Below are 23732 nucleotides of genomic sequence, written 5' to 3' on the forward strand. Positions count from 1 at the left end.
TTGGAGTGTGAACTGCACTTCCTCCTTTCCACCTCCACAATGCTTGTTCTTCCTGAATTTGAGGTTTTGGAGCAGATCTGATCCAGAGACCCCCCTGAGGTCTCTCATTACATTTGTAATGGACTTCCAGAAGACTCACTGATGTGAGAGGTAGAGCCCAGGCATGTCCCCAGCTCTTGGCATCCTAACAGCTCTTTAGCTGTAGCTCAGCCATTCCTTTCTAAGCACCAGCATACCCTGCTGCAGCTTACTTGTGTGCCAGTGGTTGTGCCTTGGGTTGTGACAGTGAAGAGGTGCCTGAAGTGAAAGGTCTTGCCCAAGTGTGGTGAGACTGGTGGCAAGCTGTCAGCAAACCTCTTGCCATGAGATTGGAAATACTTCTGTGACTTGGCACTGCCTTCTACTAGAAGATGGAGACCACAAAGATGCCCTGAGGGCTGGAGCGCCTCTGCTCTGGAGACAAGCTGAGAGAGCTGTGCTTGTTCAGCCTGGAGAAGAGAAGGCTCTGGTGAGACCTTAGAGCATCTTCCAGTGCCTGAAGGGGCTAACAGGAAAGCTGGAGAGGGAATTTTGACAAGGGCAGGTAGTGATAGGACAAGTGGGAATGGCTTTAAACTGACAGAGGGAAGATTTAGGTTAGACATAAGGAAGAAGTTCTTCCCTGTGATGGTGATGAGGCCCTGGCACAGGTTGCCCAGAGAAGCTGTGGCTGCCCCATCCCTGGCAGTGTTCAAGGCCAGGGCTGATGAGACTTGAAGCAACCTGGTCTAGTGGAAGGTGTCCCTGCCCATGGAACGAGGTGAGCCTTGAGATCCCTTCCAACCCAAACCATTCTATGATTGTATCTCCTCCCAGCTGCTGAGTTCCCAGCTGGAGAGGAACCTCCCCTGGATGGTGTGTGCCTCTCGAAATTTCTGTTTCAATTTATGGGAATGGAGTGTGAGTATAAATCCCAACCCAGAGCATTGCTTTCTCTTCATATTTGCATATCCATGAATGCCTATTGCTGCACGACTTACCTTGGGTTTAAGTACTGGATTCAGCCCCAGGGTAGCTTGTCTGCAGATATGGCTGCCAGGGTTGGGCACCGGGGAGATACTGAGTTGGTGGCATCCCATGCATGGCTTGCCTGTGGTTGTACAGGGAACCTGCAGAAGCTGCAGGAGATGGAGACTCCTGTCACCTGGAACCACAGCCAACTGGTTGCTTTTCCTCATCTCAAGCTCTGCTCATCCGTTAGTATCACTCCCTTTATTCCCTTGGAAGTTTCCCAGCTTTTCATCATGCTGGGCTGTTTCAGTCTCTATGAACCTTTCCCAAGTGGAACTGCTGGGGACTGTCTCAGTGATTCAGCAAATGCAGTACTCACAGCTGCTTTGGCGAACAGGCTTTTTCCCTTGTCAATGACACCTGGCCCTGGAAGGTGGCCAGGTTCCATGAAACAAGGGTCCTTCTGCTCCAGCCAGCACCCTATGCTTGTGGATGGCACAGAGATGATTAATGTATTACATGGTGTACTTAGGACAGGTAAAACATCAGGCATTAACTCTATCCTAACTTCACATATTTGTGGTGGCTGCCTATGACTGCAGGGCTTATCTTAGGTTTAAACATTAATTCCAGCCCTCTGGAAAGTCTGTCTCAGCACTGTCCTGTTCCAGATAAAGCTTCCAATGTCGGGCGTCGGGGAGATTTTGAAAGCAGTTGGGGATTTTGGGCCATTTCAGAAATGGCTGGTGCTGCTCACGTTACTTCCATGCTTTACTCTGTCTTTCCACCAGTTTTGCCAGCTTTTTATGGTTCTGGATGAGCCTCATCACTGCAACACCAGCTGGATCTGTGCCATTGCCCCCAACCTGACGGAGGAAGAGCAGCTGAACCTCACCCTGCCCCGGGATGCGGATGGGGGGTACGAGCAGTGCTCCATGTACTCACCGGTGGACTGGGACCTCGACTCCATTGTGGCTTATGGCCTGAACACCACGGAGAAGTGCAGCAATGGCTGGGTGTACCCCTCAGCACAAGCACCATCCCTGCTGACTGAGGTCTGTAATCACCTTTTGATCTGCCAGGGATATGGAAGGGATGGGACAGTTGCCCTGTCCTGCAGTTCAGTCAAAGCTGGTGCTGGGCTGAGATGAACATTGGGTGTATTTTGGGGACCTTGGCTCCACCACCCAGCCCCCTGTTGTGGTCCTGGAGTAGCTGCATGCATGCAGGCTGCAATATAGGTATCAGCAGAACCACAGGCAGAGAGTAATCATTCTGTACCTGTAGCTCATCACAGGGTGGAGAGAATAGTCATTCTGGGTGGAACTTCTGTGTCTCCTTGCCCCACATGCCACTCTGCAGAAAGGGGGTAACCTGCCAACTTGTCCCTGTGCACAGCTTTGTGCTTCAGACACTGGCTGGGGGAAGGAGGCAGGGCTCAGCACTTAGTTTCTGCTCATGCACAGGCTGGGGAGCTGTGATGGTGAGCAGTGCTGGGGTGTCTGCCTCAGGACCTCTGCATCATGATTCCAGCTCAGGCTGTTGCAAACAGCACGAGTTCCTCACCACTCCTAGTGTGGAGATACCAGGTTCGACAAGGACAGGAAAGCTTGTGAAGCCACACATCTAATATGCAATAGGAGCTTCAGTAACACCAACAGTGCTCCAGTGAGCAGAGCTGAGCTTCTTCCTGTGCTGTCTGACCTCTCTTGTACTTCCTATACATGATCTCTCCTATGTGACTCTATAGATGCCCTCTGGTGGTTGCAGAGCATCCCTGACAGAAACTGGCCCAGGAGTCAGCACTGTACTCATCCCTTCTCCTCTGGGAGAGCAGGCACTCCAGGAGAAAAGGAAGCTGCCGGGACTTCTGTCCCAGGTCCCACTTAAGCAATATTTGCCAACTAGTTGGCTCCCCTGGGGGTGCCTAGGCTGGAGAGGAGTCCTGCAAGTCCTGGTTCTTGGGAGAGGGGCACCACTGAGAGCCCCATGGGCTTGTCCAACCACTGACCTGTGGCTATGCACATACAGTGAGCACTCACATCCTTGGAGGGAGGATCAGAAAGCACTTGGAGCCTGTTGAGAACAAAGCATCTGTGTTTCCTTCCTACAGTTTGACCTGGTGTGTGACAGGAAGGACTTGAATGACATCTCCCAGTCCATCTATATGCTGGGGATGTTCCTAGGATCCATGATCTTTGGGCCACTGAGTGACAGGTGAGGAAACACAGCCACAGCAAAGGTCCAGGGCCTGTGTAGAGCCAGCATGCTGCTCTGAGCCTTTCTGGGCACTGCACCCTGTGTGTTTTGTCACTGCTCCTCACTCACAGGGACCCTGACCAAAGTCCTGAGGTCCTGTGAGGGCATGGCTGCACAGGGGTAGAAGGGAGAAAGGCACAGTGTGTGTGCAGGGTGCTTCACATGCCAACCCAGAGTCTAGTCTAAGTGAGCCCTATCACCCTTAAGAGAGGGTGATACAGTCACTGCATAACCCATTGGGCTCTTCATCTCCATGGGGCCTCTCCAGATACCAACTGTGTCTTCCCTCTTCCTCTCCAGGATGGGCCGCCGGCCAGTCATTCTGGTCTCCATCTTCCTCCAGGGCTTGTTTGGGGTAGCAATCGCCTTTGTACCAAATTTTGATGTGTACATGGCCTTCAGATGTGTTGTGGGGGCTTCAGTGGCAGGGATCACCATGGCGATACTGTCCTTGGGTGAGTAGGATGCTCATGGGCTGAGGCGGACAGATGTGTCCTCAAGACATGATAGGAAAGCTCTGTAAATAAATAAATACCATCATGTATGACTCGAAAAACACTGCTGTGAGGGCAGCTCTTTCTCTGCACTATCCTTTGGCACTTTGGCATCTCCTTAACCCTGAGAGCCACAGGGAGCATCTCTCCCATGCCAATGCTCAGAAGGGGGCAAGGGGACAGCCTCCCAGTTCAGGAGATCAGTGCAGCAAGAGAGCACAGTGGCTATGGGACAGGATGGGTTTGGGCCCCAGCTCTGTGGATACTAAGAGCAAAGAGGGGACACACCTGCACTTCATGTTCTCCTGCAGAGGACCAGAACACCCTCATGATAAGGAGAGGTGGTGAAGCACTGATGACTTGCATGTGTGACTGATGCCAGAGCTCTGACTGCTGGTCTCCTGTCCTCACCTTCATGGGAGCTGTTCTCCAAGGGAGGAGTTTACACGAAGGAAGTAATTTGCATGGATGACCCTGAACTTTTGTTCTTCTTCTCAGCTACAGAATGGATCGGTGTCTCCCACCGGCCAAAGGCAGTGGTTACTTCTCACTGCTGCTTCGCCATCGGTCAGATGATTTTGGCTGGCCTGGCTTATGGTATTCACAACTGGAGGCTGCTGCAAATTGCAGGATCTGCTCCTGTGTTTGCTCTTTTCTTCTACATCTGGTAAGCAAGAGCAGGGCAGAGCTTCCTGAAGACATGAGGGCAACGGGTTTGAGGGGGGGCAGTGAGGAGGTATCAGCTCAGGAGCAGGCTGGGTCTTCCCCATTAGAGTATAGGTGATGAAGGGACTTCTGCAGACCTCAGCACATCTCCTTGGAACACTGGACCTCTGAGAGCAGCAGCTGCTTTGCTGCAGGCCCTCAAATACAGCCTTTGAAGCGTAAAGGTAGAGTATGTAATGCTCATTGCTTGCTGGACGTGGTAACAGGGAGATGGGCTGTGGGGAAACCCAGCCGGTCGCGGCAGCATCTCTGCATTTCATCCCCTTGGCAGGGTGCTCCCAGAGTCCGCTCGGTGGCTGGTGATAAAAGGCAGGATAGAAGAAGCTAAGAAGCTCCTTCAGAAGGCAGCAGCCATCAACAAGCGCACCCTCCCACCGGAGCTCCTGGAGCAGGTACCTGCAGGGGCTGTGTTTGTAGCAGCCCTGGAGCTGAGCTTTATCCCATGGATGCCCTTCCATGGCCACTGGGGATGATTGGAGGATGGATGTGGGTGACACCAGCTTCAGCTGCGCTGCACCAAGACAAGGTCAGGGCAGAGGCTCAGCTGCTGCTGGTGACGAGCACCAGGTCTCTGTTCAGTCTGTGGTTTCCCATGCACAAATGCCCAAAGGGGTCACCTCCTTGCTCACCCCAAAGCCCTGCACTTTGGAGATGTTCGTGCCCAGGAGCCTCTTGCTCACCAAAGCAGTGCCCTGGGCACCCAGAGCACAGGCACGGGACTCCAGCCCCAGTGAGCCTCCTGCCCTCCCAGAGCACTTCAGGCTCACAGGCCTGTCCTGCTGGGACTTTCCTTTGGCTGCAGATGGGAAGGAGCCCTCCAGGGGTTTCCTTTGCCTGCTCTGACTCTGCCTTTCTGCATCTGGCAGCTGAAGCCTGAGACTCAGCCCAAGCCTGGAAGCACCCTGGATCTCTTTCGGAAGAAGCACCTGCGGAAGGTGACTTTAATCATGACCTGCACCTGGTAAGATGTGTCCTGGTCCCCTCTTCCCAAGCTTCTAGGGGAAGGAGAGCAGTGATTGAAGGTTACTCACAATTGCAGTTTCACCTTGTGTATTTTGAGGTGTTGTTCATGGTTGTTTCTGTTTCTGGCTATTCAAAGTGCTGTGTGATTTGTGTGACAGGTTAGAGCTATTCTAGCTTTGGCAATCCTGTGGTATTTTAGTTTTATATCCCCTTGCAAATGCCATGGTTTAATCAAAATGTCATCACTGGAGATCACTATTGTATCTCCTCATGGCTAATAGATACGCTCAGTGCTACCCTGCCTGGCTTTCAGGTTTGTGAACAGCCTTGTCTACTACGGGCTGAGTCTGAACGTGTCAAACTTTGGTCTGGACATCTACCTGACACAACTTGCCTTTGGAGCAGTGGAAATCCCTGCCCGTATCGGTTGTATCTTCATGCTGCAGTGGTTCGGGAGGAAGAACACCCAGGCTGTTCTCCTGATACTGAGTGGCCTCATCTGTCTGATCATCATTGGCATCCCTGAAGGTGAATGACCTCTTTCCACCTGAGAGGACAGGGTGGGACAGAGTCCTTCCCTTGCTGGTGCAGGTCCTGTCCTCCCAACCAGACTGACTCACCTCTCTTGGGGCTTGAGCTGTCTCTGGTGCCATGCCACAAGTGACTTGGTTCACTCCCCAGAGCCCATTGTGGTCAGCAAACTTTTACTGACAATTGTGACAGAAGGCAGAGCTGGGGCCAGGGGGCCCTTTATTAGTACAGTTGTCCTCTGGGAAAATGAGTATGTGGGGAGGTGAGCTGATGGATGCAAAGTGAGCTGAAGGTGGCAGCCAGGCCAGAGCTGGTCCTCAGACCATGCTCAGGTTTTGTCAGAGGTGATGGCTCTCTACAAGTGATGCAGTTGCTGCCATACATCCCCAAATCTGCATCCCTGAGTGGTGCTGGGCCCTCCATCATCCCACAGCAGTGTTCTCTCCTCCTCCCTTCAGACCAGCCAGTGGTGACCACCATCCTGGCCACCATCGGCAAGTTTACAGCCACAGCCTCCTTCTCCACCTCTTATGTCTACTCCGCAGAGCTCTTCCCCACGGTCATCAGGTGAGGTCTCCCCATGCACCAGAGCTCCCCCTGCCATGGCTGGTGGCAGTGCCCACTTGTCCCCATGGCCGCCCCTCACTCCCCAGGCAGACCGGCTTGGGGCTGTGCTCGATGTTGGCGCGGCTGGCGGGGATCATGGCACCCCTGCTGCTGCTGCTGGAGCAGTACCACCGGGCCATCCCCATGGCAGTCTTCGGCAGCGTCACCGTGGTGGTGGGGCTGCTCTGCTTCCTGCTGCCTGAGACCCGTGGCACTGACCTGGCGGATGACACGAGGGATGGCTGCTCCCCAGCCCAGGTGAGGAGCCGGTGCTGTCTCTTGGGCAAGGATGTGGGGCACCAGTGCTGTGGGAGGCTGTCAACATTGCATGGGCTGGGGGCTTCTTGGGTGCTTACAGTGGTGGGAGGGCAGGGAGTGGGGCTGCCCCACTGTGGAGAGAGGGATGGGGGCCCCATAACCCTGTCCATGATGGTCATCCCTGTCAATGGGGTGGAAGGACTCCAGGAATGGCTGGTTCTTTGCTTGCCTCCCTCTGCCCTCTCCAGGGAAGGGTTGGTGCCTTATAGCCATGTTCTCTGGCTTTTGTACTCCCATATCTCCCAGCCTCCCTTCCCCATGGGACTGAGTGGAATTGCATCCTGATACTTTTGTTGTCCTGCTGTGAGAAGGGTGCCAACAGGGGCACAGAGCCTGTGGTCAGTGGGAAGCCAGGTTGCTAAGGGCTGCATGTCTCAGAGAAGGCTGCCATCAGCTCAGAATGGGTCTTTCTTTGCTTTTAAACTCTCTCCCCTTTCATTAGGTCTGTGAAAATGCCAACAGCAGCTCTGAAAATGGACATGTGAAAGGAAAAGGTGGTGGCCAAGACAATGAGTACACAAAGAGCACTCAGTTCTAGCTGGGCCTGCAAGTGGCCCTGGCTAAAGGCAACAAGTGCTGTGCCAGCACCGGGGACAAGCAGGATCTCCATTTGCAGGAGACCACCACCTCTCAAGTGATCACTGCCAATTCTTGTCTTTCCTTTCCTTTTTGCTTTCTTGCCTCTCCCCCTATGGCTTGATCTCAGGCACTGAGTGCTCCCTGGTGTTCAACCGTGCTGTTGCTGGAGAAAATCTGATGCTTTTCATGTAAGGGAGTGTGGGTTTTTTTCCTGGGATAGAGTTTATTTTCTTCATAGTAGCCTGTATGGGGCTGTGATTTGGATCTGTGCTGGAAACAGAGTTGATAACACAGGGATGTTTTAGTTACTGCTGAGCAGTGCTTACGCAGAGTCAAGGCCTTTTCTGCTCCTTACCCGACCAGTGAGCAGGCTGGGGGTGCACAAGGGGTTGGGAGGGGACACAGCCAGGACAGTTGACCCCAGCTGACCCAAGGGATATTCCATGTTATATGGCGTCATGTTCAGCATATAAAGCTGGGAAAGAAGGGAGACATCTGGAGTGATGGTGTTCCCAAGTCATCATTAGTTGTGATGGAGCCCTGCTCTCCTGGAGATGGCTGAACACCTCCTGACAATTGGAAGTGGTGAATGAATTCCTTGGTTTTCTGTGCCCGTGCCTGCAGCTTTTGCTCTACTTATTCAACTGTTTTTATCCCAAGCCATGAGTTTTCTCAATGCTACCCTTCTGATCCTCCCCCTGATCCCACTAGGGGGAGTGAAGTGAGCAGCACTGTGGGGCTGAGCTGCCAGCTGGGGTTAAACCACTACAGTCTTTTTGGTGCCCATTGTAGGGCTCGAAGGATTTGAGATAGAGTGTGTCAGATCAAATTTACAGCTGTTATTACTGCTTAGCTATTAATTGACAGGCTTCTGTTCTTGCCTTACTGTACATTAGAGTCTAGTGCTCATTAGTGACTGAATTTTGCTTTTGGTGCTTGCTGCAGTGTTGTACTGATTATTATCTGACTCTGCTGTGCTTGGGAACATTCTGATAACAGCAATGGCGATGTGCCTGAGCCGGCAGGTGGCTGGGGCATCACTGCTGTTTCTGTGCTGCTGTACTGGAGAGGGTGGAACTGGAGTCAAAGAGACTGTGACCTGTGGATGAGTCCATGTGAGAGCAGGGCACCCTGAAGTCTGGCTATGGACAAGTCCACACCAGAGAAAGTACATCTCAAAGCATCTGTGGCCATGGTTATGTCAATGCCACAGCAGGTACATGTCTGAAGGGAATGTCGCCCAAGGATAGGTCCATGCTGGAGAAGGTACACCTTGAAGCATCTGTGGCTGTGGATAAGTCTGTGCTGCAGCAGGCACACCTTTAAGCATCCATGGCTGTGCATGAGGTCATGTTGGAGCACATCAAAGTATGGGCCATGGATAAGCCAATGGCAGAGAGGGACTGTAGCCATGGGTAAGGCCATGCTGTAGCAAGTGTATTCCTGAAAGCACTGTAGCTCATGGATAAAGCCATGCTGGAGCAGGTGAACCTCAAAATGACTGTAGCTGTGGATAAGGCTATGCCACAGCATGAATACCCCTGGAGAGACTGTGCCTCATTGATAAATCTTCACTTGGAGCAGGTACACCCCTAAGGGACTGCAGTCTATGGATAAGTCAGAGCTGCATCAGGGGTGAGGAAAGGTATTCATTGCAATATTATGGTGTGGTGCAAAGGGTCCAGGGATGGAGTTTGTAATGTGATTACCTCTAAACTGTTGTAGCCCCATATTTGAGATGTGTGTTATAGGAATTACTGTAGCAGAAGCCACCTGAACCCATAGAGGACAAGCCTTCCATGAAGCAGTGCAAGTGTGGCAGTGACCTGACCTGAGCTGGCTTCGGTGCCTAATAACTCCATTCAACACACCACCTCTCCTGTCCTTATGAGTGACCACCATAACAGATGGAGCCCAAAGTCATGGGCTGCATGAACTCAATGGACGTTTTGTGGACATTTCTGGACATTTTACAGGAGTGGTCACCATCAGGCATGTGTCTTCCCAAGTAACCATTAGGTGTGATGGAGCCCTGGTGTCCTGGGAATGGCTGAACACCCACCTGATGATGGGAAATGGTGAATGAATTCCCTGTTTTCCTTTTCTTGTCTGCACAGCTTTTGCTTTACTATTAAACCATCTTTGTTTTAACCCATGAGTTTCTCACTTCCATTATTCTGATTCTTTCCCCCATCCCACCAGAGGAGAGTGAGCAAGCAGCTGTGTGGGGCTGAGCTGCCAGCTGGGGTCAAACCGTGACAAAGGGGAAAAAGAAAGCAAATGGGGTGGAAGCATCATTGTCTCTTTGTTTTTCCTGTCTCCAGGAATGTGAGGCTCTGAACCTTGTCCAAGTGAGACACCTGCTAGGGGACTGAAAAGACTTGCAGCAGGGTACTGTGCTCACTAAGGAGAAAACCAGAGCAGATGCAACACTAAAACAATCTCACACTTGCAAGAGGGAGTGATTTCTTTTCAGTGTCTGGCATGATTTCCTCACCCTCTCTTAAAAACACTCATTTATATTTATTTATCTATCTTTTACATTGGAGACACACAGCTGAGAAAAGAAGATGCAACAGGAGAAACAGCAAGCAGTGAGCAAGGATGCCTAACAGGCAGCAGGATTTCTGCTCTTAGTGCTGGTGGCTTTGAATTAGAGTGTCATGATGCTTTGTGCATGGAAAATGGTACTGTCGGGCTGTGGTGTAGGACTACGTTGATTCCAGGAAACTGAGACAAATTGTAGCAGCTGGTCTCTTAGAATGATGAGCAAATCTTTCTGGGAACTATCAACTCTATTCCACCCTGTTCTAGTCCATTTTTTCTTGCTATATCTATTTCTGTCTTTGAATGATTTAGGACCACTTTTGCCTTGTACTATAAAGAAACAGCGTGTGCTGTTCCTGTGCTCCTTCTTATCTCCTGTCCCTTGAGATGACTTTCTTTTACCACTGGCTTGGTACAGATGAAGCCCAGAAGTTACACAGTGGTGATGTTCCAGCATTGCCTGTATACAGCTCAAAGGGAGTGTAAAACAGCTTTTAAATTCTTACCCTTGCTATCATGCCTGCATGCTTTCCATGGATCAGAGTATCCCACAGATATGCACTTTGCTGAAGACAGTTTTGGATAAAATTAGTGGCACATCACAATACCCCACCAGGAGAAGGCTTCCTGCTTTCCAAAGGATTTGCTGAGGTTCTCCTGTTCATTGGCCATGAGCATAAAGGAGCTCGATCCTTTGCCCAAGGGCACTCTTTCCTTGGAGAAGGCTGTGGGCTGCTTGCTTCTGGCTTTTATAGAAAATAAGACATTCAGGGTAAAGTCTGAGGGAAGATGTCATGGGATCAGCTGTAGGAGTCCTTTTTCTCCTTCTCATTAGCTGCTGCAGTGCTGTGTTTCTGACTTTCAGCCTGGGAACAGCACTGATAACACCGATGGTTTTAGTTGCTGCTTAGTAATGTGTAGTCTGACCAAGGACTTTCTGAGTCTCATGCTCTGCCAGGGAGGAGGAGAAGCCAGAAGAATGTAGATTTAACTGGGAAATGCAGACGCAAGACCTTACTACAGTGGCTTACCAAGCCATGACTAGAGGGCCAGTTGTGGGAAGGTGCTGAAGTGGTGAGCAAATGCCAGGGGCACTGTGAAGGGTTTGCTAAGGCATATCAGTAAATATCCAAGTCTTCTTCAGGCCCTCCTATATCATACATAGGAGTGAGGCCCTGCTCCTGCACTTACACCCTCACTTATATTTGTCTGTGTTCAGGTCATAACTTCTCAATCTCCTTGGGGGAGACCCAGGTTCTATGATTCTATGTATCACAACATCCCCCACTGCTGAAGAAGCTGGTCAGGCGGGGCCAGAGGTATTTAAGACATGGAGGGGCAGCAGAGCCTGGCCTGGCCCTGTTCCCTGAGGTGAGGACCTATGGAGTGAAACAGCTCTTCCTGTTGCCAGAGGAACCCCATAGAGACTCCTGAGACAATCAGCGCATCCTTGGTGACAGTGACATCAAAAAACCATACTGCAACCCTGACTTCTTGGATGTCAGATGATGTTGTGGACCTTGCATTTTGACTGGAGGACATTGTCCTCTTCTTCCTCATGCTGGAAAGTCCCCAGGTCCATGACAAGAGCAAAGCTTGCAGGAAGGGATCCAGCAGCGAATGGCTGGGGAGGTGAGGGGAAACAGCATTAGTGCTTATTTCTTGACTCTGCGATGAAACATGGAACTGTAGAGCCATGGAATCATTCAGGTTGGAAAAGACCTTTAAGATCATTGAGTCCAACCATTAATCTAACACGGCCAAGTCCAGCATTAAACCCTGTCCCTAAGTGCCCTAGCTACACGACTTTTAAATACCTTCATGGATGGTGACTGCCTGTTGCAGTGCTTGACAACACTTCTGGTGAAAGGAATTTTTCCTTACATCCAATCTAAACTTTCCCTGGGGCAAGCAGGGGCTGTTTGCTCTTATCCTATCACTTGTTACTGACACCCACCTTGCTAGGACCTCCTTTCAGGCAGTTGTAGAGAGTGATAAAGTCTCCCCTGAGACTCCTTTTCTCCTGGCTAAACAACCCCAGTTCCCTAGCTCCCCTCTTAAGACTTGTGCTCCAGACCTTTCACCAGCTTCTTTGCCCTTCAGTGCCAAAGCCCAGATCCTGCAGATGCCCTGCCCTACCTACAGCCATGGCCAGGTCCTATGTAACACTGGGGAGATGTTGTGCACCAAAGACAAAACACAAAATGAGTATCACCTCCAAGCATGCTAGTCCCACACTTGGGACTCTCCAGCCTTCAAACCACCATTTATTTCAGCACAAAGCAGTCAGAAACAAAAAGGTGCTACAAACCTGAGTGACCAGCCTTCTTCTTTGACCAAGGGTAGTGCTGTGGTTTGAAGAGATAATTCTCTGCTTGCAGACAAGCAGGGAAGGAGAGGGATCCACCCTTCTCTTTCTTTTGTGTGACACTGGATGACACTGTGGTGTAAACTACTGTGGGTGAACGGGCAGCAGCCAACCAGGGTCACTGTTAAAGGCTGACCATGACTGGGGAGAGAAGTCCAGATGTCCACCCAGTTTAACTGTGTCGTGGTTTAAACCCAGCTGGCAACTAAGAATTGCAGCATACACCACACAATTTAGGAAGCTTCCACAGCTGCTGATAGAGAAAAGAAATATAAATCATCCATCTGAAGACTTGGAAATAAAAAAGTCCTAATTGAACTCAGTCATTCTGCTCTGTTTCTGCATTGTTTGTGGCTGATGGAAACAAAACACGTTTCCATCTGCGTGCTAAATTACAGACTTGCAGTTTCTGTGTAGAAAACACTCCAGAGCCAATAGCAGTTACAAAGGCCAACTGTGAAACAGTAGGAAAAAAAGAAGTCAACACCATTTATTATTCACATATTGCATTACAAGTGTCTCTTATCAAACTCGGAGTATAATTTATACTATTCATGTAGAAATTCAACTTCAACACCACATAGAAAGAAAAGCTAAATACGAGTGTGACAGGGTTGCAGTGACATCCTGATCAAATGTGGAGGCTCGGGCCGACGACCCGAGCCGCTAGTGCAGGAGGGACACAGCCCGGCGCTCGCTTGCCCAGTACTACCACTCTACTGGCAATTCTTTATTGCTGTAAAACACGACAGGGATGGTTCCATGGGTACCAGTTTGCTAAGGACTGGGAGACACATCGGGAGGACTCATGCAGCCAGGCATAAGAGACTGGGCTTCAGGAACAGGTTGAAGTGCATTGTTTCCAAACGCAGAGTAACAACACACCTCCTCTCCCTCTGATCACAAACATTTTGTTGATCATCTGAAAGACCAGTTTCTGGACAGCAATGCCTCATGGGTCTGCTTCAAGAAAGATTGGATTAGACAAGACCTTTAGTATGTGCCTGTCTATTCATCACTTGCTCTCCGAGAATTTGTAGTTGTCCTTCTCCAAGTCTGCTCCAGTCTCGGTGGTGCCTGTCTTGAACAAAGTTTCCGGACTCCTGTTGCTGAAGACAAGAAGAAGAGAGGAAGAGATGATATGGTTTCCATCCTGGTTTCTGACCTATTTCCTTTGCCTTAAATGTGTACCTCTGGACTATTTTTAGTCCGAGCTCCAAGTACCCACCTCCTCCGGGGGGTTGCCCCTTTGATGTCCCCCAGCTTCGTGTCATCCGCCAGGTCAGTGCCACGGGTCTCGGGCAGCAGGAAGCAGAGCAGCCCCACCACCACGGTGACGCTGCCGAAGACGGCCATGGGGATGGCCCGGTGGTACTGCTCCAGCAGCAGCAGCAGGGGTGCCATGATCCCCGCCAGCCGCGCCAACATCGAGCACAGCCCCAAGCCGGTCTGCCTGGGGAGCGAGGGGCAGCCATGGGGACAAGTGGGCACTGCCACCAGCCATGGCAGGGGGGAGCTCTGGTGCATGGGGAGACCTCACCTGACGACCGTGGGGAAGAGCTCTGCAGAGTAGACATAAGAGGTGGAGAAGGAGGCTGTGGATGTAAACTTGCCGATGATGGCCAGGACGGTGGTCACCACGGGCTGGTCTGAAGGGAGGAGGAGAGACCTACATAGTGATTTCCATGGATAAGGTTCAGTTGGGAAGAAAATTCTCTGCAGTGGGATTTATTAGGGCAGTCATTTCTAACGGGCTTACCAAGCATATCTACCACCTAACCCATCGGAAATCATTCCTAGCACACCCTTATCTGGAAAATACCACCTGCGCAATTGGCAAAGAGAAGCCTGACAATGGGAATTTCCTAAATCTGCAACTGGATTAAGGCACTGAGAGACTACAGGTCTTCAGGGAGCGCTCAGCTGCAAATATCACGTTCATGGGCTTTAAAGCATAGTACAGCCCCTTACTTTCCTTCAGCATTATTCACAGCACTAGCACAGCAACAGGGGTGAGGGTATAGACTGTTGCAGTGTGTAGGCAGAAACAGGTAAGGGTGAGGGGTGCATTTGCTTTTCCTCTTTGTCTAAAGAATGGAGAGATGGTGGCTTTTGAAACTCCTGCTCGGCTACACCCTCCTGAGAGGAGGTGGTGGTGTATAATGGACTCCTGCCAAGGGCCGGGAGCTGTGGAAGGACTAGGCATAGCTCTGAAGGAAGAGAAAGCCATGCAGAGAGGAAGCCAGCACATTGAGAGCGCAGCCCCTTGGGCTCAGCCCATGTTAGTGAGTGTGTGTCTGTGGCCAGCCGGGCTGGGAAGATGGATCTGAACCAGGACAGAGCTGGCTGGGGCTCTGTCCAGCTGTGCTCTTGGATTGTGAAGAAGTTGTTCACCTTCAGGGATGCCAGTGATGACAAGACACATCAGGCCAGACAGCAGCAGGACAGCAGCCTGGGTTTTCTTCCTCCCAAACCACTGCAGCAGGAAAATGCAGGAAATTCGAGCTGGTAACTCTACCCCTCCAAAGGCAAGCTGGGTCAGGTAGACGTTCAGACCAAAACCTGACACGTTAAGGCTCAGCCCATAGTAGACAAGGCTGTCTGCAAACCTGAAATTGAAGTGGAATAGAACATGTAGCCAGCTGTATTTCCTAGGGGTTTATCCCCAAAACAAAGGGTGGTCAGACCATACATAATGTGTTCAAACTCCCAGAAATCCTTGCCTTCTAGTCACCATCTGTGACAATTCTGTGAGACATAATTGCATGAGATAAAACAATACAGACCCCCCATGGTCAGTAACTTTTACACTGCACCCACAACTTCTATGGGGACAGAAAAATACCCCAAGTCCTAGGGGTAGCCAAAACTTCCAGCCTTTCTCACAAAACCCACAGAATTGTGAACAATCAGCTCCTCCCCATGCCCAGATGAGGTAGATCTGGTTCAGTATGGGGAGACAGAAAGATGGCAGATGACCACAAAGCCATAAATGTGACCCCAAAAATCAAATGAAGTGAATTTACAGTTCTTGTCAACCCCTAATCTCTTCTTCCCCTAGAAGCTTCGGAAGAGGGGACCAGGACATGTCTTACCAGGTGCAGGTCATGATTAAAGTCACCTTCCGCAGGTGCTTCTTCCGAAAGAGATCCAGGGTGCTTCCAGGCTTGGGCTGAGTCTCGGGCTTCAGCTGCCAGATGCAGAAAGGCAGAGTCAGAGCAGGCAAAGGAAACCCCTGGAGGGCTCCTTCCCATCTGCAGCCAAAGGAAAGCCCCAGCAGGACAGGCCTGTGAGCCTGAGCTGCTCTGGGAGGGCAGGAGGCTCACTGGGGCTGGGCTCTCGTGCCTGTGCTCTGGGTGCCCAGGGCACTGCTTTGGTGAGCAAGAGGCTCCTGGGCATGAACATCTCTGAAGTGCAGGGCTTTGGGGTGAGCAAGGAGGTGACCCCTTTGGGCATTTGTGCATGGGAAACCACAGACTGAACAGAGACCTGGTGCTCGTCACCAGCAGCAGCTGAGCCTCTGCCCTGACCTTGTCTTGGTGCAGCGCAGCTGAAGCTGGTGTCACCCACATCCATCCTCAAATCATCCCCAGTGGCCATGGAAGGGCATCCATGGGATAAAGCTCAGCTCCAGGGCTGCTACAAACACAGCCCCTGCAGGTACCTGCTCCAGGAGCTCCGGTGGGAGGGTGCGCTTGTTGATGGCTGCTGCCTTCTGAAGGAGCTTCTTAGCTTCTTCTATCCTGCCTTTTATCACCAGCCACCGAGCGGACTCTGGGAGCACCCTGCCAAGGGGATGAAATGCAGAGATGCTGCCGCGACCTGCTGGGTTTCCCCACAGCCCATCTCCCTGCTACCACATCCAGCAAGTAATGGGCATCACATGTGATGTGTAGGGTCTAAACACCTTCTTGTTTCAGGTTTTCCAGGCCTACTTACATTTAGGCCGCAAATGCCATATTTAAAGACCTAAAGCAAAGCAGATGTTCCAAGCAGATGTGCTGAGGTCTGCAGAAGTCCCTTCATCACCTATACTCTAATGGTGAAGACCCAGCCTGCTCCTGAGCTGATACCTCCTCACTGCCACCCCTCACACCCATTGCTCTCATGTCTTCAGGAAGCTCTGCCCTGCTCTTGCTTACCAGATGTAGAAGAAAAGAGCAAACACAGGAGCAGTTCCTGCAATCTGCAGCAGCCTCCAGTTGCGAATACCATAAGCCAGGCCAGCCAGAATCATCTGACCGATGGCGAAGCAGCAGTGAGTAATAAGCACTGCCTTTGACCGATAGGAGACACCGACCCATTCTGTAACTGAGAAGAACAAAAGTTCAGGTTCACCCTTTTGAAAACATGAAGTGCTATCTGTTGTTACTGCATCTTGCGAGGCCACGTCTTTCTGCCTCAGGGCAAGAGCATCCTACTCACCCAGCGCCAAGGCAATAATCAGAATTCCTGCCTCTGCAGCCCCCACGACACATCTGAAGGCCATGTACACATAGAAATGGGGCACAAAGGCGATTCCTACGCCAATCAAGCCATGGATGAGCAGGCAGATCAGAAATACAGGCCGACGGCCTATTCTGTGGAAGAAGAGGGAAGACAGAGTTGGCATCTGGAGAGATCCCATGAGGTTGGGAAGAGCCTAGGTGGAATGCAAAGTTATTTAAGAACCATTCGCACCAGAGGACATTTGACATCCATGTGAGCGAAATTCCTTTATATGCTCCTAGACATAACTGGCAAAAAAAAAAAAGGGACATCTCTACTTCAGAACCACTGTAGTGCTAGCAAAGGCAAAGGAGATGCTGTGAAAGGAACCTTGAAGGATGCCCAAGTCCTCTCTCTTGAGAACTGAAACAGACTGTGTTGTTGGTTCCCCTGTGAGGCACCCTGCACATATGCTGCACCTTTCTCCCTTCCATGTTCCCTGTGTGGCCATTCCCTCTAAGGAGCTGAGGACTTTGGTGCAGGTCACCATAAGCTGAGCATAGCAACAGGAAAGAGAGAAACAGTCTGGTTAACATAGCTGAAAGTGGGTACAACTCTGTGCCCAAATTCAGGTTTCTGGGGTTCCTGGAGACACTCTTGGGTAGGTAAGGCACCTGCTGGGGCTAGAACTGTGATTCCTGAGGGATTCCTTCATAAAGCTGTATCTGCTTCCTCCTCTTGTAAGCCATGAGACATCTACAGACATATCAGGTGGCCCCAGATGCCCTTGCTCAGGCAAGGCGGGAGTAGGTCATGTTCAAGTGCATGGACATCCTGAACTGGCCTGTCCCTGGGTGCTCGGCAATAACTCTGGGAAGGTGTCTGTGTTTCCTCACCTGTCACTCAGTGGCCCAAAGATGATGGATCCTAGGAACATCCCCAGCATGTAGATGGACTGGGAGATGTCATTCAGGTCCTTCCTGTCACACACCAGGTCAAACTGTAGGAAGGAAACACAGATGCTTTTGCTCTTAACAAACTCCAGCTGCTTTCTGAGTGTTGGCAGTCCTTCTGGTCCAGGAGGTGGGTGCCTGAGCTCTTGCTCCAGCCCTTGGGAGCAGAGAACACACAGGCAAAAACATAAACCTTTATGGTGTTTACATAGAACACAGACCAGCGGTGGGACAGGCGTATGAGGTGCTTAAACTGCCTCTTCATCATGGTGCACATCTCTTGTGTGCCTCCCTCCAGCCTGGGAATCCTCCAGGGATCCTCCTGGTTGGCAAGTTTTGCTTAAAGTATGACCTTGTAGCTTTCTGTCTGGCTGCAAAGGCAGGGCAGGGCAGGGTGGAAGGAGGAGGAGGGAAGGGTGTTGTTTTCTCTCATACAGGAGGACTGGTGCAGGAGTGGGAAGGGATGCAACAGCTGCTGAGAAGCCTCTAGAGAAGCTGGATGTGAAATGGCCACAGTGCTCCAGGGACCCAAGGAGACTTTGTAAATGCCAGAGGCTGTCCTCTCTCCTCTGGTTTCAGCTCAGAGGAAGAAACTCGTGAGGAAGTCCTGGAGCTGGGTGTGAGGAAAAGAGGGAAGGAGGGAGAACTGGGGGAAGGTGAGATGGGAACAGAGGCCCAGAGAGGATGGCACTGGGGATGCTGACAGACAGAGCCTTTGGTCAACTGTCTGGTCCATGGAATGTCATGTTACAGCCCTGAGTGTCTCTGAAAGCCCCAGAAATATCAATGGCAAGCCCTTGGAAGGTAAATATCTTTCATGGAAAAGGTGATGTAAGGAGAACCAGGCTACGAAATAAGGGAAATTGTGGCAGGGAGACTCAGAGTGTCACTCCAGACAAGATACATTGTTGGTTCAAGGGCCTGGTTACTGGAAAGGGGAGAGATGGTGGGCAGAGCATATGCTGAACTCACACCCCCACAACCTCTGCCTAAGGCCACCCTGTGCATCTACCTCATGGTCCTCCTGCAACGGCCTCCCAATTATTAGAGCTGCAGCCTGTGTGATGGAGCCAAGGTCCCCCAGTGCCTGGTGTAAATCTCAGTCTGACTGCACCATAGCTGGCATTGGCTTACCAAGCTACAGGAGACGATATGCCCATCCTTTCCCTTCCATATCCCCGGCACATCAAAAGGTGATTACAGACCTCGGTCAGCAGGGATGGTGCTTGTGCTGAGGGGTACACCCAGCCATTGCTGCACTTCTCCGTGGTGTTCAGGCCATAAGCCACAATGGAGTCGAGGTCCCAGTCCACCGGTGAGTACATGGAGCACTGCTCGTACCCCCCATCCGCATCCCGGGGCAGGGTGAGGTTCAGCTGCTCTTCCTCCGTCAGGTTGGGGGCAATGGCACAGATCCAGCTGGTGTTGCAGTGATGAGGCTCATCCAGAACCATGAACACTTGGCCAATCGTTTGGAAAGGGCTAAGAAATAGGGAGATGGAAATTAACACTACCAGCAATTTCTGGTACAGCCCAAATGCCCCCAGAGCACTTATGAATTCTCCAAACTCAGTCATGGTGACTGCATCTGTGGACAGCATGCACTAGGGCACATTGCTTAAATAGGCAAATATTAATGTTTAAACTATGTAAGCACTAAACCCCTAATCAGGTGTGATAATTTTAGCACTTTTATCAGCACATTTATCTGCTAAGATGGTACATTGCAGTCTTCTTGGGTGTACTTTGTCACCAGCCGTTCCCTCCCTATTCAGAACAAAGGTGCCAGAGCATTGCCATTCTTGTGGGCAGCATGGGGACAGCTTGTTTTACCCCAGCCCAGACTGTCTTCCCAGGCCTCCTAAAGGCATCTGTGATTCAGTGCAAGGCTTTTTCCTGAGATGTGGAGTTGTGACTCTGCAAGCGAGGGTTGATTTTCCTAAGTGTGGTAAAGCAAACAGAGTAAATTTACTGCTCTCATTAATGGCTTAATGGATACATAGCCTATTCTGGAGAATGTAGGAATATGAAGCAGAAAAGCAGTTCTCTGGGGCAGGAAATACCACTGGTATTCAAGCAGACTTCCTTTTGACAGCTGTGTCCCAGGCTGTCAGTTTTAATTTGCCCTATATAGAAACATTGGTTAGTCTTAAAACTGGACCTAAACTACAGTGTTTTGAGGAGAATCCTAAAATAGATTTGGCTTAGAGAGTACCCTTAAGAAAAGCAGAGCACGTTATGCACATACAGAGCACATAGGATTTGGGGATAGGAAATGACACCAGCTTGGATTTACTTGAGGTTCTGATGTCACTCGAAAAGCAGATTGACCTGATTTCTGCTGCACATCTGAGCTGCTGCCTGGACAGCCTCCCAGAGTGGTTTGTATCTTTATTCATGGAAACTGGAAAGCCAGATTGTTCTCACTGTATGAAATTTGGTGTGTAATTTGTCAAAGGTGTCCTGGCTGCTTTCACCAGAGCTATAAGGACACTGTCCTGCTCACTTCATGTCTCTCTTAAATATTTTGCCCTTCAGTTTCAGCACAAATAGGATGTCTGAGCCTGCAGCAAGGTTACTGAAGGATCACACAAGTCTGGGTTGGTGTTTCATGAGTGGGTATGGTAATGGTGTGCTCATCAAAGTGGGGAGAGCGGTAGAAGATAGGATCTTAAAACATTACTCTCTAATCTGGGGTGGGAGAGAGAGGTCATACTGATTAATGCCATTGGGAGTAAAGGAAGAAAGGAGTAAAGTTTACTTGCAGTTGTGCAGAATTCACACCAGTGATGTGCACATATTGTGTGCTTGCATCACATTACCAAACATATCACTGGGCTCTGAATCCACATCCTTGGATGAGAGAACTTGCTATTATTCAGAGGCATGCCTTGAATAACAAGTTGAACTAAACAACCTCTAGAGGTTCCTTTTACCCTAAAACCACCTCTGGCCATGCTGTGGGATGACTTGGACAAGGAGATCCACTGTGGCAGAAACATTTTGGCCCTGTCCTGATGAACAGGGAGTATGTGCCTTTTCCATCAGTATACAACAAAGCTGAAGTCTTCCAGCTTACCCCATTGTGTGTGGCTCATGGTTTTCCCCTCCCACTCCTCAGTCACCATCATGTCCTGTGGAAAAGAGGTCAGATTCTGACTATAAAAACTCCTTGGTGGTGACCCAGACATGACTGCAGCCTCATGTGATAATGCAGATGTGACTTCTTGATGGTGTTCTTCCTAATGCTACCAGACAGACTCTTCTGAAGCCTTGGGAAAGCTTCAGTTGTTTGTAAACTCTGTCACCCTAAGATGACATTTCTCCTAGAAAGACATTGTTCTTAGCACTGTCTTCATCGTCTGGGGCTGAGTGGGTCAATCCTGCATGGTGGAGCTATCTATTTAGAGAGCAGACTTTGAAGTTGCTAAGCCACTCTCCATCATATTTGAGAAATCACGGCAGTCAGGTAAAGTTCCCGATGACTGGAAAAAGGGAAATATAACCCCCATTTTCAAGAAGGGGAAAATGGATGACCCGGGGAATTACAGACCAGTCAGTCTCACCTCTGTGCCTGGCAAAATCTGGGAGCAGATTCTCCTGGAAGGCATGCTAGGGCACATGAAATACAACAAGGTGCTTGGTGACAGCCAGCATGGCTTTACTAGGGGGAAATCCTGCCTGACTAATTTGGTGGCCTTCTATGATGGGGCTATGGAACTGATGGACAGGAGTGGAGCAGTTGAAGTCATCTACCTGGATTTGTGCAAAGTGTTTGATTCTGTCCTGCACAACATCCTTGTCTCTAAATTGGAGTGACATCAGTTTGATAGGTGGACCAGTCAGTGGATAAAGAACTGGCTGGATGCCCACACACAACGGCTCAATGTCTGGCTGGAGATCAGTAACAAGTGGTGTCCCTCAGGGATTGGTGTTGGGACCGGTCTTGTTTAATATCTTTGTTGCTGACATGGACAATGGGATTGAGTGTGCCCTCAGCAAGTTTGCTGATGACACCAAGCTGTGTGGTTCGGTTGATATGCTGGAGGGAAGGAATGCCATTCAGAGGGACCTAGACACACTTGTGAGGTGGGCTGATGCCAACCTCATGAAGTTTAACCATGACAAGTGCAAGGTCCTACACCTGGGTCGGAGCAATCCCAGGCACAGCTACAGGTTGGGCAGAGAAGAGATTCAGAGCAGCCCTGTGGAGAAGGACTTGGGGGCGTTTGTTGACGCAGGAGTCACAGACAACATGGAGACGATCAATGTGATCAAGCGATTGCCAAAGTTTATTTAGATACAGTGTTCCTTTTATACCCTTACACCCTTAGGTTTCTTATGTAACAGCCTTGGACACTGAGCTCTAATTGGTTAGTCTAGAGGTTACTACCGTTTACAAAACTAATGTTTATGACGTGTTATGATTGCGATTAAATACCTTACTCTAAAAATACAGTGGGAAACTACAACCTTGGCAGAGATCATTCTCTGCACGTTTTCAGTGGAAAATTACAGAGGCCTAACAAGACAATTGACCTTGCTTATGCCTGCCAAGAATCTTCTTACTTTACAGTAACAAGGCTCAGGGTATTGGAATCGCTCACTACGTGGCCTTGACTCTTTAAGAATTCCCACAGGTGTTGGTCAATGAGAAAATGAACATGAACCAGCTTCAGTGTGTGCTTGCAGCCCAGAAAGCCAACCGTATCCTGGGCTGCATCAAAAGGAGCGTGACCAGCAGGTCAAAGGAGGTGATCCTGCTCCTCTACTCTGCTCTCGTGAGACCTCACCTGGAGTATTGTGTGCAGTTCTGGTGTCCTCAACATAAAAAGGACATGGAACTGCAGGAACAAGTCCAGAGGAGGGCCACGAGGATGATCAGGGGACTGGAGCACCTCCTGTATGAAGACAGGCTGAGAAAGTTGGGGCTGTTCAGCCTGGAGAAGACTGCATGGAGACCTCATAGCAGCCTTCCAGTATTTGAAGGGGGCCTACAAGGATGCTGGGGAGAGACTCTTCATTAGGGAAGAAATTCTTAACTGTTAGGGTGGTGAGGCACTGGAATGGGTTACCCAGGGAGGTTGTGAAGGCTCTATCCCTGGCAGTGTTGAAGGCCAGGTTGCATGAAGCCTTGGGTGATATGCTTTAGTGTGAGGTGTCCCTGTCCATTGCAGGGGGGTTGGAACTAGATGATCTTAAGGTCCTTTCCAACCCTAACTATTCTATGATTCTATGATTTTATCTCAGGGACAAAGGCTGGGTCAGCCCTGCAAAATTCTGCTTCCCGGAGCCCCACTGCTAGAGTTTCTGTTTGTATTCCCCTTTTTTCAACAGTATTGCCCTGATGGATTATTAACACTTAAAAAACCTCTTGAAAATTGAAAAGCCTCTATCAGAGGGCATGAGAAATCATCAGGTCTCAGGAAAGACCTGGATGGACAGCTGGAAAGCCTGTACGTCAATGTACAAATGTCAAGGACTAAGAGGAAAGGAGAGGGACCATCCAAGAGAGAGTTCAGAAAGAGAAACCATTGCCTGTGGAGGGAGGCACCAATGCCTAATTAATGACTTGGCTTTTATCTTACGTAGTTCTGGACATCAGGAGTGACTGTGGTTGGAGACCCATTTGGACACCCGTATGCTGGGGTAATTGCAGGTAGAACAGATTTGTATCCACCAGCTGTGGTGCTCGTGCATTTTCTTCCTTCTTCTGAGTGCTGGCAGATACTCAGAGTATCTGCCAACCTTTCCCACCACTTCAATGAAAGGTGCTTGATCCCTGAAAGTCTTGAGGTCTGTCCTGAGTTCAGCATTATCAGTAATTTTTCTCCTTAGTAGCTGGTGCAGTGCTGTGGTTTTGACTTTCAGCCTGGGAACAACACTGATAACATCAATGGTTTTAATTGTTGCTTAATAAAGTTTGCTCTGACCAAGGACTTTCTGAGTCTCATGCTCTGCCAGGGAGGA

At 50.2% G+C, this 23732-nt stretch overlaps 2 protein-coding genes across 2 annotated transcripts; one reads left to right on the top strand and one right to left on the bottom strand.

Annotated features, from left to right (window-relative positions):
- The first annotated feature begins 1673 nt into the window (after positions 1-1673).
- Positions 1674-7425, top strand: LOC101878578 (solute carrier family 22 member 13). Its single transcript, XM_005150136.2, has 10 exons — positions 1674-2045; positions 3104-3207; positions 3550-3704; positions 4242-4410; positions 4741-4861; positions 5336-5430; positions 5746-5960; positions 6422-6530; positions 6617-6827; positions 7330-7425. The coding sequence occupies exons 1-10, from the start codon at positions 1674-1676 to the stop codon at positions 7423-7425; spliced, it is 1647 nt and encodes a 548-aa protein (XP_005150193.2).
- A 6492-nt stretch (positions 7426-13917) lies between these two features.
- Positions 13918-19339, bottom strand: LOC101878748 (solute carrier family 22 member 13-like). Its single transcript, XM_034066013.1, has 8 exons — positions 18968-19339; positions 17706-17809; positions 16807-16961; positions 16524-16692; positions 16046-16166; positions 15477-15571; positions 14776-14990; positions 13918-14030 (listed from the first exon to the last, which is right to left on the bottom strand). The coding sequence occupies exons 1-8, from the start codon at positions 19337-19339 to the stop codon at positions 13918-13920; spliced, it is 1344 nt and encodes a 447-aa protein (XP_033921904.1).
- Between the last annotated feature and the right edge of the window lie 4393 nt (positions 19340-23732).

This window comes from Melopsittacus undulatus, chromosome 1 (genome assembly GCF_012275295.1).
Source record: "Melopsittacus undulatus isolate bMelUnd1 chromosome 1, bMelUnd1.mat.Z, whole genome shotgun sequence".
Lineage (NCBI taxonomy): Eukaryota > Metazoa > Chordata > Aves > Psittaciformes > Psittaculidae > Melopsittacus > Melopsittacus undulatus.